The following is a 13,458-nucleotide window of genomic DNA, read 5'->3' on the forward strand; positions in this document are numbered from 1 at the left end:
ATGGGTTATGTTGCAAAAATCCCTCTGGCTGCAAAGTAACTATGGATTAGAAGAACTTAATTACTTAAGTATTAAGTAACTTAATACTTGTTCCAAGAACAAGTAGCCCCAGTAAGAAGGTGCAGGGAAATGGTTACCTTAGGGGAGAGCCATACATCTAGTCTGCAGGCAGGTGGTGTGAAAGGAGAGGGCTGAGCCTAAGGGGCGGGGGAGCTGACTGGTTTTAGAGGACAGCAGGAGGTCAGAGATGGGCAAGGCAAGGTCTCACCAGTGAGGGGATGGCTGATGTAATGGCCGTGGCTGAAGCTGAAAGGCATATGTGCTGGACATTAACGAATAAAACATGACGGTCAGAAAGTGAAGACTCAGGATTTGCCTCTATTAATAGAGTCTTTGTGGAGGAGAGATGTCAGGCTGGGCCAGGGGCATTTACTGATCAGCAGCTGGCCAGCAGTGTCGGGGCCACAGGGGCCAGCTTCCAGTCTGAGGCAGCTAGTGGGCCTAAGCCACAGCACTTCACTATTTCTGGAAACTTCTACATTCTGGCCATTGCAAATAGGCCTAATGTCATAGCTGAAAGCGCTCAGGTCTCCAAAGGCCTGAAACATGACCACACAGGGTACACCTGGGGCAGGCCTGGCCCATGCCTCTGCCGGACCACAGTTCTGTCAGGGAGGCTCAGCCCAGGCTGGGTGGATAAAGGTCAATGACGACAGCAAGGTGCAGTCACACATGGCTCACAGAGGGAAGGGAGTTAAGTAAAGCAACCAGGGGAAAAGAGAACATCTGGGATAATGAAATGACACATTCACCTGTTTCTGATTAGACCTAGTGGCCAGAGCGGGTGTGTGTACAGGGGAAGACTCCGCTGTTCTCAGCTCACTCCCCTCACCCAGCTCAGGGGAGCCTGATGCAGAGGATGTTAGGGAGCACAGCTGGCAAACCTGCCCTGCCTCCAGGTGACTTGCCCTGCAGAGGAATTTGTAGGGCTGGTGCTGATTCCTAGACTGTCACAAATGGGACACTTCCCTTCAGAACTTACTTGTGGCAGGTACTGTGCTGGAAGGTTTTCTATCTATCACTCTTGATAGTCCTCAGCCAAGGCTCTTTAAAGGGAGGAGGGAGTTCAGTTCGTTTTCCTCAGGCTGTGGAGGGCTGAGGAGTGCTAATGCTCCCCTCGATGAGTAGCTGTGCATCTGGTTAGAAACCAGACCGCAGCGGGAAGAGTTCCAGAATCAACAGACCGCTAAGTCTGAACAAGATGTGCTTCTGAGGCCACACCACAGCCAAAGGTCGCTCCTCAGACCGAGGGCCAGCTGCTCGGCTCCCGCGGCTGTGAGTCCTCGTGTGTGTGGGCACGGAGCCCCAGGACCAAGGGGCAGAGGCACAGCAGACCAATCTCGACCCGGGGATCACACGCAGGCAGCCCTGGTCCCGGCTCTTCCCCTGACAAGCCGAGGCATCTCTGGCTGCCGGGTCCCTTCACCTCCTGGAGTCTCATCTCCCTCAATAGAAAGTGGGAGCAATAACCTCTAGCTCACATGGGACAGCAGGGGAGTCATGGGAGATTCCTGTCAAATGTCCTTCATGCCCAGGGACCTGCACAAGCAGCAGCAATGCTACAAGCTCGCCCCTGAGAGGGTCGAGAGCACGAGCAGCACAGCCTTCCCCGCAGAGCGCTGGTCCTCTGCCCAGGCCCCCTCGGTCCCTCTGTCCCTGTGCTGTGCACACCCAGCTTCCACGTGTGTCCACTTCTCGTGGGTGGCCTTTCCCACACGGTGCGCTGGGATGATAAAGGAGCATGGCCCTCACCACCTTGGGGCAGCACCTCGTCAGTGGCTGATGGGCCATGGAGTGTGCAACCCCAGCTGCCTGGCTTCAAGGTGGGACAAACCGTCAAGTGTTGTGAGGACCCCCGAGTTCCCTCCATCATCCTCCTGGGGCTAGGTTTCCCTTGCAAACTCACCCTGGCTTCCCTCCTTCCCTTTCCCGGTCCTGACTCTGGCTTCATTGCTTCCTTCCTGGCCTCATCAGAGCGCTTCCTTAGAACTAACTACTCACACACACCCACGCCTGGGGCCTGCTTGAGGATTTAGCCGGACGACTGTACACCGCTGGCTTCACCTGGAAGGCCGAGGTCACTCCATGCATACACCGCTCGGCTCACAGCTCCCTCCTCCGGAGCCGGCTCTCACCCCTCAGCACAGGCTCCTGCAGCGTGTGACTGTGACATTTGTGCCATGGATGCCTTGAGGCTAAAACTTTTTCTTGTCCATACTTACTAGGAATATAATTCATGTCTAGTGAAAACTGGATAAACGGGACAGCAGCCTTGTGCTAATAGGACCTTTACAGATGTGGGCTCCATGGCATCCAGGGGTTCAGTGAGGGGTGCAAAGACCTCCAAGGAAAAGATAAAGCGGAGGAGTTCCAGGTTCCCCACCTCTGACTCAAACCAAAGCATATTTTAATTTAGAAATGGAGCCTGCCCAAAAATAATAAAAACAATGATGATGATGTTGGGAATTTTCTGACTTAGAGTAAACTGACCTTGACATTTAAGAGTCTGGGGGCGGGAGAGGTTCATTCTTTGTCTGGTTCATCCTGTTTGGCTCTTCATATTCCACAAGGGCCATGTTGAGCCCCATGTGGATGCTCCAGGCAAGAGGCTGGCACCAGGATGTCTTTGGATTCTTCCCAACCCACAGGGACAAATTGCTACATCTTTACGGATATAACTCTTCCTGTCCATTCCTAGCTCATCTGCCAACATTTCTCGCCAGGTGACAGTGACCACCTGGCAGCGAGTCTCCTCATTTCTGCCCTTGCCCTCTATAACCCACTGTCCTCAGAGTAGCCTGTGACCTTGAAAGATGATGCATCGGATCATGCCATTCCCTGCTCAACACAGCAAGTTTCAGTGCCTTCCCCTCTTATCTGTCCCCTGACATCCCATGGGGAGAACGCTGTCCATGTTTCCTATCAAGGGTGTCTCCACTGCTCAGCTGGCTCCTGATACACTGGTCTTTTTTGACCTGGAACATGCCAAGCTCTTTATGCTGCTACCCAATCTCCCCACCCTCCAATGGGGACACTTTTCCAAGCTTGGTGAATTAATTCCTTCTCACTCTCCAGGTCTCAGCTCCTTTGAAGACACATCCCTTTAGATTCCCCTCAGTCTAAAGCAGGCTACTCCTATGGAGCAGATCTCAGTTTGAAAAGAAACACCATATACTTCCCTGTGCACTCTCTGCCATCCCCTCAGTCAACTCTGAGAGAGTAGGGACTATGTCTATTTTGCTTCCTGCTGCTTCCCCAGTGCCTAGTACAGTGCCTGGCACATAGCATGTGCCCAATAAGTACTCATCAAATGAACAAGCAAATGGTAACCCTTAGGATATAGGATACCTATGTTTTGGAAAACTCTACTAGGATTTTTTCCAACTCCTTGATTGATTCTCACATGTGGGGGTATAAGTGAGAAGACCATCTACCATTTTTTGATGATGATATAGGATAGGAGAAACGATGACCACCTGCTTACAATGATCCTTTCCTCCATCCTACATCTCAATGTAATTTGAAGTTCAGGGGAAAAACTCTCCTGCCCTAAGGAACATACTTCCACTTTACTGGGTCACACAGTGGTAGAATGTAAATCTTCATCAGTCCTAGTTTGAGTCAAGCAGCAGGATTCCAAAAGAGATACATGTGGCATCTTTTGGATCTTCACTGCATTAGCTGATATCCTCTGGTTCAGTTACCTTGCCTTTGTGCCTTTGACTGGGGGGCAGAGGTAGAGAGTAGGGTGAAGAGGACATTAAATGTAAGGGGGGTCTCCTAAGTCCTGAGATGCTGGGGTATGTTATCATTTTGGGGGATACTTCTCCATGTTATAGGTAAACAGGCTCATAGAACTGACCTGACACCCACAGTAACACAGTTAGGATGTGAGGGAGATGTTTTTTTTTTTTTTCTTTTTTCCAAAGGGGACTTGTGGTAGACCCTATTCTCAGAAGAAAAGGTCAGCCTGGACTTGTGGTAGACCCTATTCTCAGAAGAAAAGGTCAGCCTGGAAGGACTGACTTCCCAGAAAGGCCAAGACTGAGCACTGAAGCTAACTAGCCTCAGAGAAAATGAAGTTGGAATGTTGTCCTGATCATTTAGTGCTTGCCTGTCAAGTCTGTTTGGAAATAACCACATAGCTGCAGTCACGAGGTTTCATTCTGGACTGATTTTGCCTCAGAAGGGAAAGCCACCCCCTGAGTGAAGGGAGCCAGGCCTCTGGAACCTGCCCATGGAGGAGCTGGCTGGTTTCCTACTGCACCTGGGCAGTTTTTAACAGAGACTTCAAAGCAAGTCAATTCTTCCCTTGGCATACTGGATATTGTGCATCCAGTATGCGATCCAGTGACCAGACTGAAAGTCAAGCACTCTGGACACTGATCTTGGCAGTCTTTGGGACATTTTGGCCAAGTCATTCCCCCCTCCCCCAAACTGTTCTTATTCAGGAGTGGGGGGAGGCGTAGGGTTCTGACCGAGGGAGGGCTCAGTGGGACCTGGTGACATTATGAGCCATCTCCCCACCTGTGGGGCAAGGGACGCTGATGGCAGCCGAGGTGAGAGGGAGGAGACAGCCCCTCTGGACACATGGTTCCCGCAGCAGATGGTGAAGGGCCCTGGTCAAATCAGCAAGGAAGCACATTATTTCTTACAACAAAACAGAAGAAATCAAAATGTACAAACCCTTGTCATGCCCTTGGACAAAGAGCATCAAGTTCTCTTCATTAAGGCTGCTGCTTACCCAGAAAATCACCACCAATGACGTGGTCTAAATGGGATGGTCTGGTTCAGGTGGGAGCCCAGAAAGAGCAGGGGTCTGTCACTCAAGCTCAGGGTTAGAGCAGCTCAAGGGAAGTGAAATGTCCAGCAACCTGGTACTGAACCCCCTTCCAGTCTGGGGAACCCCTTCCAAGTGAGTTTTAGCATGAGGGTGAAGCTACACTCAACAGCTGGAGTGCCCGTGAGTGGCTCTCCCTGGGGTATTGAGTCCCTGGCAGTGAGGCCTCAACTTAGCCAGTAAGAGGCTCCCACCAGACTCCAGAACAGGAGGTAGGACCACTGAGCCCACCTACATGCCAGGTTCTTCCTGGGCCTATCCTAGCCTGTGTTCCCGGCCCTCAGGCTATGTGCTTCCTCTCCTACCTGCAGCCTGGTTCCCCATTTTGGGCGGTTCTGAGGGCTGCTGGAGAGCCCTCGACCCTCCTGCTTCTGAAAGAGGAGACAGAGCAGTCCTCAGGCTTGGCCCTAAGGCTCAAACAGGTGCACCCGTCACACAGGCTTCCTGACTCACTTGTGGTGGACAAGCTTACCGTATGTTACACTACTTTAACAGGTCAAGACAAGGATAATAAATTGCTAGTAACTTATGTAAGTTTCTCATCATGAGGTGTTTGGGGTGGCAGCTCACAGTAGCAGAACTGATTCTGTAAACTCTTGGTTTGCCCCAGGGGAGCCTCAAGCCTCCTTTGCTGATAACTCTCCCTGAAGGTGAGAAAGGTTGGGGTGAAGGGAGAGGAAATTCAGCACATTATGGACAGCTGGCAACTAACACAGCTTGCAACTCCACAGGACTCACCTGGGGCTTCAGGTTTGTGTGGGTAAGAAGCCAGGTAACCCTGGTGTGGTTGTGTTGGACGTATGTTACACCCCACCCAGGAAGCTCCCAGATCTACTTATCAGTAAGTGGGACGAATGGCTCAAGAATCTATTACATAGACTCAGGTGTTCATTTAGGTGCTTGGAAGGTCTTCTTATCATGGCGTGTAAATAAAAGCTTTAAAGAATCATAGGAAAATTATTTGATTTTTCTACCAGTTCAATTTACCAGTTACGTATACTTTCATATTAAAAATCAGATTGTGGCCCTCCCTGGTGGCGCAGCGGGTTAAAACACAGCACTGAGAAGCTAAAGCAACTTTCGCATGAGTTCGCTTCCCGCCTGCCCCGAAGGTGACCACATGGCGTGGCAGACCTCTCCGGACCCCTACTTCGTCGATCTGCCTGTTCTCCTCCCCACTCTGTCTCTGGTGAAGCCTCTTGCCGCCCCTGAGCCTGTACCCCAGTTCTGTATGCACAAATAAATAAATCTTTAAAAAAAAAAATCAGATTGTTTCTCTTCTCGCCCATGTCCTACTCAATACCAGTACATTTCCTGTTCATTCCAAGGCTATAAAAATTTGGTGCCTAATCTAAATTATTGTGAAATTTTGCCTGATTTAAATTTGGTGGCTAGCCTCTATGGAAATTTCCCCTCAGATGGATGGCTGACAGGGAGCCAGGCATTAGAAGAATCATACCAGGAAGAACATATTTGTTCTAAAAAGGCAAACCTTCCTACTCAGAAAAGATTTTTGTTTTTCATGCCAGGAAAGTTGAGACCAGACTAGAGAACTTCATCTTAGCTCCAGGACTGAAAAGCAAAGTCATGGAAAGGAGGAGGGGAAGGGGCCCTGTGGGGTCGCCGGGGTGCCGCTTTTTTCTTGGAAGTACTAAAAAGAAATCAGCTGAAATGAAAGCTTCTTCCAGAGAACTCTTGATAATGAAAACATCACCACATTGTTCAACATGGAACAGTCACTCATGGAAGTGGCATTTTGGGGTTGCATAGATGACTCAGAACCCCAAAACAGAATGTTAAGCAACCTCATCCTGGATCCCACAGCTCAAGCCTCTAATTGAAGGCAATGTGCCCGTGATCTTATTTTTCAACAACTCAAAGGACTCCATCTGTAGAGAACCTGGTGGTTATTCCCATTAGCCCTTAACTGGGAACACTGTGGCCTAACCAGAACATTCCGAAGCCTCACTCCCATAGAGCAGGTCTTTCATTCTATAGGACTTTTTATTTTATCATTTATTTATTTACTAATTTATTTCAACTGAGCTAATATTAGGGCACCCCAGCATCAGGATATGGTACTGTCACCTGCCACGGAATCACCCGCAGCCACCTCCCCTGCTCATCCCTGCAGTCCACTGTGCTCCGTCCCCTCTTCACTCCACTATCCCCCACTCTGCAGCTTCAGTTCTGCAGTCAGCTTTCAAGAGTTCCCAGAGCTAAGACAGCGAGCACCAAGTCAGCATTCTCCTTCTCTTCCCAAGCAAAGGTCTGAACTAGCAGTGAAATGGTCAAAGACACGGAGCAAAAGGGCAAAAGCCTTATTACAAAGATCAGACCCGTGAGAAAACTGAGCCTGAGTAGCAGAGGACCCCAGAATCATTTCACGTCATCCCAATGTTTGTTTCTATCATTACCTCCTGGAACCACTTCCGCAAGCACACAGAAGAGTAACGTTCTCTTCTGACGGCCCCACCTTAACCCTCCGACCTCTGCGTGGCTTCACATTATTCTGCGCTCACTGAGGTCATCCCTGTTTTCCACCAAGAGGACTGAGATTTCATTGTGGTCCCTGGGGATTCCTGTTCTCTGTGGAACTCCTCCAAGGAGGGTCCCAGGGGTGTGCTTCAGTCTGATCCCTCCCTTAACAATCAGACATGCACTACCTCTGTTATAAAATGTTTTTCTTTGTAAGAAAATCATCTTTATGAATTTATAGTTTTCAGAAATTTGCCCCAGCATCACTGACTCTTCCAAGAGAGGGTAAGGGCTTCCAAGAGAGGAGATGACAAGGTAGCAGTAAGCCAGCTCAGAGGCGACTGTCTCTCTGCGTAGGAGCTGCCGTGGCCATCAGAGGGTGAGTTCCCACCAAGGCCCGTCCCTGCCCCCCAAAACAAAGGCAGTAAAATTCCAATGCCATGTTTTTCCTTCAGTTCCTTCCACACCCCACCCCTGCCGAGCCTCTTGGCTGCCACACCGTCTGGTGTCTCTGACGACAAGGAGGTAAGAAGAGAAAACAGGAGAAGGATCTAGGTCTCAGCAATGTGGATGTGCCTCTTTAAGTTATTCTAGTAACTTGTCTTTAAAACACCCAGCGTTCATCCATTGAGCAACATGATTGGGAAGGCTAGTGAAAAGTCTGAGAAAGATAAAAATAGTCTTGGCTTCAGCGTGAAGCCCAAGCCCTGTCAGGGGTTCGTTCAGCTCTTTTCCCTTCACCGACCATAGCTGGGAGCTTTCATATGGTGATGACATCCTGGAGAAGAGTGCTAGCTCATGGCAAACCACAGTTCTCCACGGGGACCTGGAAGCCTCAGGCGTGAGTCGACCCTGGAGCCAGCATCGAAGCTCCAGGCCAAATGTACCTACCCACCAACTCCAGCACCAAGTCCCTCAAGCCACCCAGATGGCCCTCTGAAGGGGCATCTGAGTGGCCGACTCACCGTCATCTCCTCTGGGTTCCCATCGGCCGTCTCCACCACCCTCAGGGTTGGGTCTGCCCTTATCTTGGCGTGGGTCATGAACTGGATGACAGAGGAGCTGTCCTGTGGAGGAGGCAACACACTTCACTGTAAGGTTGTTCACGACCCATGGCTAGGCCTCTGACCCCAGCGCAGAGCTGAAACACCAAGATTCCATGTGGACCAGACAAAACTTTTCTTGCTGAACTAGACACCTCCCCAACCCAGGCACCCCATAAACACAGACTTTCAGTCTCCCTCTAGAGAGTTCTTTCGTAGCATGGCCAATGCGGAGGAGCTCCTGTCAGTTGTCCCCACACACCAGTGTGAGCACTGTAGTCTCCAAGTGGGAAGAGCCAGATATGTGGATATTGATATTGACATATTCACAACGAGGAGAGAATAAATAAAGCTGTCTAATTGTGAACAACAAATCTAGTCCTGGCACGGTAGGAGGCATCTGATTTACATTTCTCAAACATCTTCCTTCCCTGACCACAACCCTCAAACCCGACACACGAGCTACTTTTTAACTCTTTCTTTGCTCCTCAGTGAAGCTGTGATGGTGCCAAAGCCGCTACACACAAGAGCCTTTCTCTTTAGATGGAGACACGAGAAGTGGGGAAGCCTGGGGTTATAATTTCAGCTGTGGCCTGAGCAGAAAGGGGGCTGGGGTGGAGCTGGGCACATCACAGACTCAGCGAGGCCCACCAGCCAGACTTGGGAGACGCTTTGGTGTGGTCTCAAGGTCAAAGCCACTGATCAAGATAATGAGAAATGACTCCAAGGCAGGGATGGAGAAGGAATTTGGAAAGAGACAGGGGTTGGCAAAACTGTGCTTTAGGGTAGGGCTGGAGGTTTGAGCCAGCAGTGAGGAGGAGGCAGCGCTGACCATGGGGAGAGGCAGCGGCTTCTATGGTAGAAACAGGGAAGCTACTGGAGTGGGGACACAGGCAGCGTCCGGCCTCGGGGCTGCCAGTACTACGGCAAGGTGGCCTCAGGGCCCCCACCCACATCTACTCTGCTAGCCCACCCCACAAAGAGGCACATACTCAGATGCCACCTTTCACCTATTTCTGGCTAAACCTACCCCTAAATATGCAAGTGGAGGGCTGTCTATAAAAGCCAGTTCCCAGGAGGCCCTTTGCTCATCTCTCCAAAGAAACCATCTGACCTTCCTGGGACAGCCTACGGGATCCTGCTTTGTAAAAGTCACTGTGATTTTTGCATTAAGTATCGTTCTTTTAACAAACAGCACTAAAACATTCAACATGCTTCTGGGAAGCTTGGCACTACAGGAACTGCTCCTGTTAACTAAGAAGAAACAGTAAATACTACTGTATGTAAATGATCTCAGGGCATTCTGTGTTTTCTATCTTGGGTCACCATCGTCTTGGATATGAATAATGATGATCATGATAATAATTAGAAAGCTAAAGACAGGGTACTTGAGGAGCTTCTGCAGGACGGGGCCCTGTGGGTTGTAGTCTTCTGTGAAAGAAATTGGAATCCTCTGAGAATGAAAAAAACATCAGTTTCCATATTGCAAATGAAAATTTGCTAAGATCAGAACAAATTAATTCCCTTGTCTGGGACCAGACCTTGAGGTCAAAAGAAAAGAAGCACAACTGTAGGCCCAAGCATACCACAAGGCTGGTGCTGGTGGACCCCACAGGAAGGTGTTTGCAGCCGGCTCCCGCTCTACTCCTGAGGGAGTCGTGGAGTTTGCAACCAGCACCCCACACTTCCAGCTCTGGGAGGTGCTGGGGCCCTATCTGACTTCCAGGTCAACCTCATTCTAGGTTTTCCTCTATACCTAGAATTTCTGCCGGTTTCTCTTGAAAGGGTATTTTCAGGGAGAATGACCCTTTTACACCCACAGTAATACCCTATAACTTTCTGTTCTCTTGGGGTGCAGGCTGGGCTACCTGGCCAGTGAAGACAGTAATCAGTGGGACATGTTCGTAGGAAAAGGGGTCACCACTGGTCACTGAGAGACAGAGATGAAGAAGACTAGTTCACAGAGGTAGACGCAAGGCAGGCTTGTACCCTGCAACTAAATTAATTGCAAAACAGTGTCAGCCCTCTGGGCTGAGGCTGAGCAGGAGCAGGGCCATCATCAGGTGTCTCAACAAGGGCAAGTGATTTTGAATTATGGAGTGAATTGTAGGTCAAGGTTCATTTATTTCTGCATGTGAACATCCAATTGTCCCAATATACTTTGGAGGAAAGACAACAAACACCTTCCCACTGAATGACCTTTGCAACTTGTTAAGAATTAACTGGCTGTTTTTGTGTGCATTTGTTGTTCGGCTCTATTCTACTTCATTCATTATGTCTGTCCTACTCACATCACACCATTTTTCTTTTTTTAGTAATTTTAAAATTACTAAATCTATTAACTTTGTCTTTTTCCAACTGGTTTTGGTTATTGTAGTTCATTTTCCTTTCCTTGTACATTTTAGAATCAGGTAGCCTACATTTACAAAAAAATTTCTGAAATTTTTGATTGGGGTCCCATGAAATCTACATATCAATTCATGAAGAATGAATACTGTAACTATGTTGTGACTTCAATTACTATGATGCCTTAAGTGGGTTTTTTTTTTTTTTTGATTCATCAGTATTTTGTAGTTTTCAAATTTTGCATATGTCTTCTTTTGGCTTTTGGAACCCAAATTCCAATAGGAGGGAAGGGTTTTCCCTCTCCACTAACAAAAAGCCAGCTCACCATTTGAGTGTCCAAGAATTCAACTCAATTCTAATACCATCTATAAGAGATAGCATCAGGTTCTACAGGTTGAGGATTCAATCCTACAAGAATTTTCCCACCCCTACCCATCCCTGGCTTCAGAAACACGCCACAGTTTGGTTAACCTAGGTGGTTACCCCGCATTCTGACATATTGACTATAGATCCCTACACATTCCCTCCTCCTTGGATTTCAGACTCCACTTGCAAGTTCAGGTTGTAATCTAAACTCCTGATGAAATGAGTATGAGTTAGAGGTTTCTCGACCCCCTTCTCAGGTTCAATTATTTGTTATAATGCTTTGATTGCTATAGCTTTGCATAGTTTCAAGTCTGGGAGTGTGGCATCTTCATTCTTTCTTGGTCAAAATTGCTTTTGGTTATTCAGGGTTCCATATAAATTTCCGTAGTGTTTGCTGTTACTTTGAAGACTGCCATTGAGACTTTGATAGGAATTACGTTGATTCTGTATGTTGCTTTGGGTAAGGTCATTTTCACATGGCATGGGGCATAAAGTTATCCCAGGGCTCTCTGTCAAGAAGATGAACCTGGGTGGGTAAGACTGCAGAATCAGAGTCCTTCAACTTGTCCTGAGAACCCCTGCCAAGAAGGGACTTCCTGTGATGTGGAGCTTCCAGACTCCCTTTTGGAATTACAGGATGGGCAGAGGTGTCTAAGTTGAGTCTGGTCCCCTCTCCTTTTGCAAAGAACAGGAGCAGCAGGGAAGCACTGCTGTGTGAGCCCAACTTGTCCCAGATCAGTTACCCTCCAGAGGAAACCAGAGAAAGCAATACTCCATATCCTCAAGGGGGATGGGGCAACACCAGCTACAGATGGAAAGTAGGTAAAACACCCCATCCCCTAAAGTATGCCTCTTTTCAGGACAGTACGCCTAATTGAAAAAAAATAATGTTGTAATGACTTTTCTCTCCATACATCGATGAGCTTATACAGACACACACATTTCATCTTTCCAAAGGAAAATAAACAGAATCTTTGTGGCTACTGTATTTTATCTTCACATGTGATTTTTTGGTAAAGTATCTTGTTGGCCGTGGTCTCTCATACTGAACAGCTCTTACGCAAAAAACCAATCATCGTGGATTTTTAGGGTTTTAAAATGGCCACCAATGCACTGACTGAGGTATTTTTATGAACTGCTTGATAAAACTCATAAGAGTAAAATGACCCTCCATTCAAACTTTGAACTACTCTTAAACAAGGTGTCACCTAAACCACAGATCGGCAAAACTGCAATAAAGTTTTGTAAATAACATTTTATTGGGACACAACCATGTTCATTCATTTGAGTATATTCTTTTGAATTTATGTTCGCTGCACATTTGTCTGTGGCTGCTTTCGCAATGCAAGAGCAGAACTGAGCAGAGACTACAAAACGCATGGCCTGTGGCACCTAAAGCATTTCCTAGTGTCCCTTTACAAAAAGCATTTTGCCAATCCCTGATTTGGGACCCTCCCGCCCCCCAGATCACCAGTATAGCACCACCTGGGAACTTATCCAGAATGCAGATGCTCAGACTTCACCCCCACGAATCTGTGTTTCAACGAGGTGTCCAGGTGATTCTGATGCAAGTTAAAGTCCGAGGACATAAATGTGCAAACAAAACACCCGGAGAGCTTGTTAAAATGAAGATGCTTATTCAGAAAGTCTAGGGTGCAGTCCAAGATTCTACATTCCTAACAAGCTCTGAGGTGAAGCTGATGCTGCTGGTTCTCATGCCACATGCTGAACAGCGAGCGTCTGGGATGTCCCCCTGGCATCCCTTCAGCAGCAGTTACCAAAGGCACTTGCCAGCAAAGTTTTAAAATGAGTAGACACAGCTTCACAAGGAAACCAACTCAAAGTTGGCCTGTAAGCCCTCTAGAGTGCAGTTCTTCAGGACTTACCTTCTTCAAAATTTCTGTGTTGAGCAGCATGTAAATGTCTATAGTTCGACTTTCCTCTTTAGCGAGCGCACTAAGGTTACAGTGCATTGTTAGACATGGTATTCTTGGTTTGTCACAATCCTTAGAAGAAAAATCAGAGAAATGTCAAACAGTATTTAGGATAGATGAGTCTCTGCTCTGGAGATGAAAAATGCAATCATTCATTCTCACCACCAGAGGGCAATGGAAAGATTTCGCCACCAGTGGTTATCAGAAACGTTTCTTTTACTTAAGCAAGTTGTAGGAGGCAACTCATTGGTTTATCTTGGCCCAAAATTGGATATCACAAAGAGGAAGTATTATTATTACTTTAAAGATTTATTTATTTAAGCATACAGGACTGGAGTGCAGGCCAGAGGTGCAGGGGTGGTGAGAGGATTCACTAGAGATAAGAGTGGGG

The 13,458-nt window shown here is 47.9% G+C and overlaps 1 protein-coding gene across 1 annotated transcript in view; it reads right to left on the bottom strand.

The window, feature by feature from the left end:
- Positions 1 to 13,458, bottom strand: part of ITGA9 (integrin, alpha 9) — a 263,996-nt gene that overhangs the window by 14,376 nt on the left and 236,162 nt on the right. The window contains exons 26-27 of the mRNA XM_004676316.2: positions 13,020 to 13,139; positions 8,344 to 8,445 (exon numbers count right to left, since the gene is read on the bottom strand). Coding sequence (XP_004676373.2) covers positions 8,344 to 8,445; positions 13,020 to 13,139 — 222 coding nt within the window. The remainder of the gene's footprint in view (positions 1 to 8,343; positions 8,446 to 13,019; positions 13,140 to 13,458) is intronic.

Source organism: Condylura cristata, unplaced genomic scaffold (genome assembly GCF_000260355.1).
Source record: "Condylura cristata isolate star-nosed mole 26May11 unplaced genomic scaffold, ConCri1.0 scaffold00004, whole genome shotgun sequence".
Lineage (NCBI taxonomy): Eukaryota > Metazoa > Chordata > Mammalia > Eulipotyphla > Talpidae > Condylura > Condylura cristata.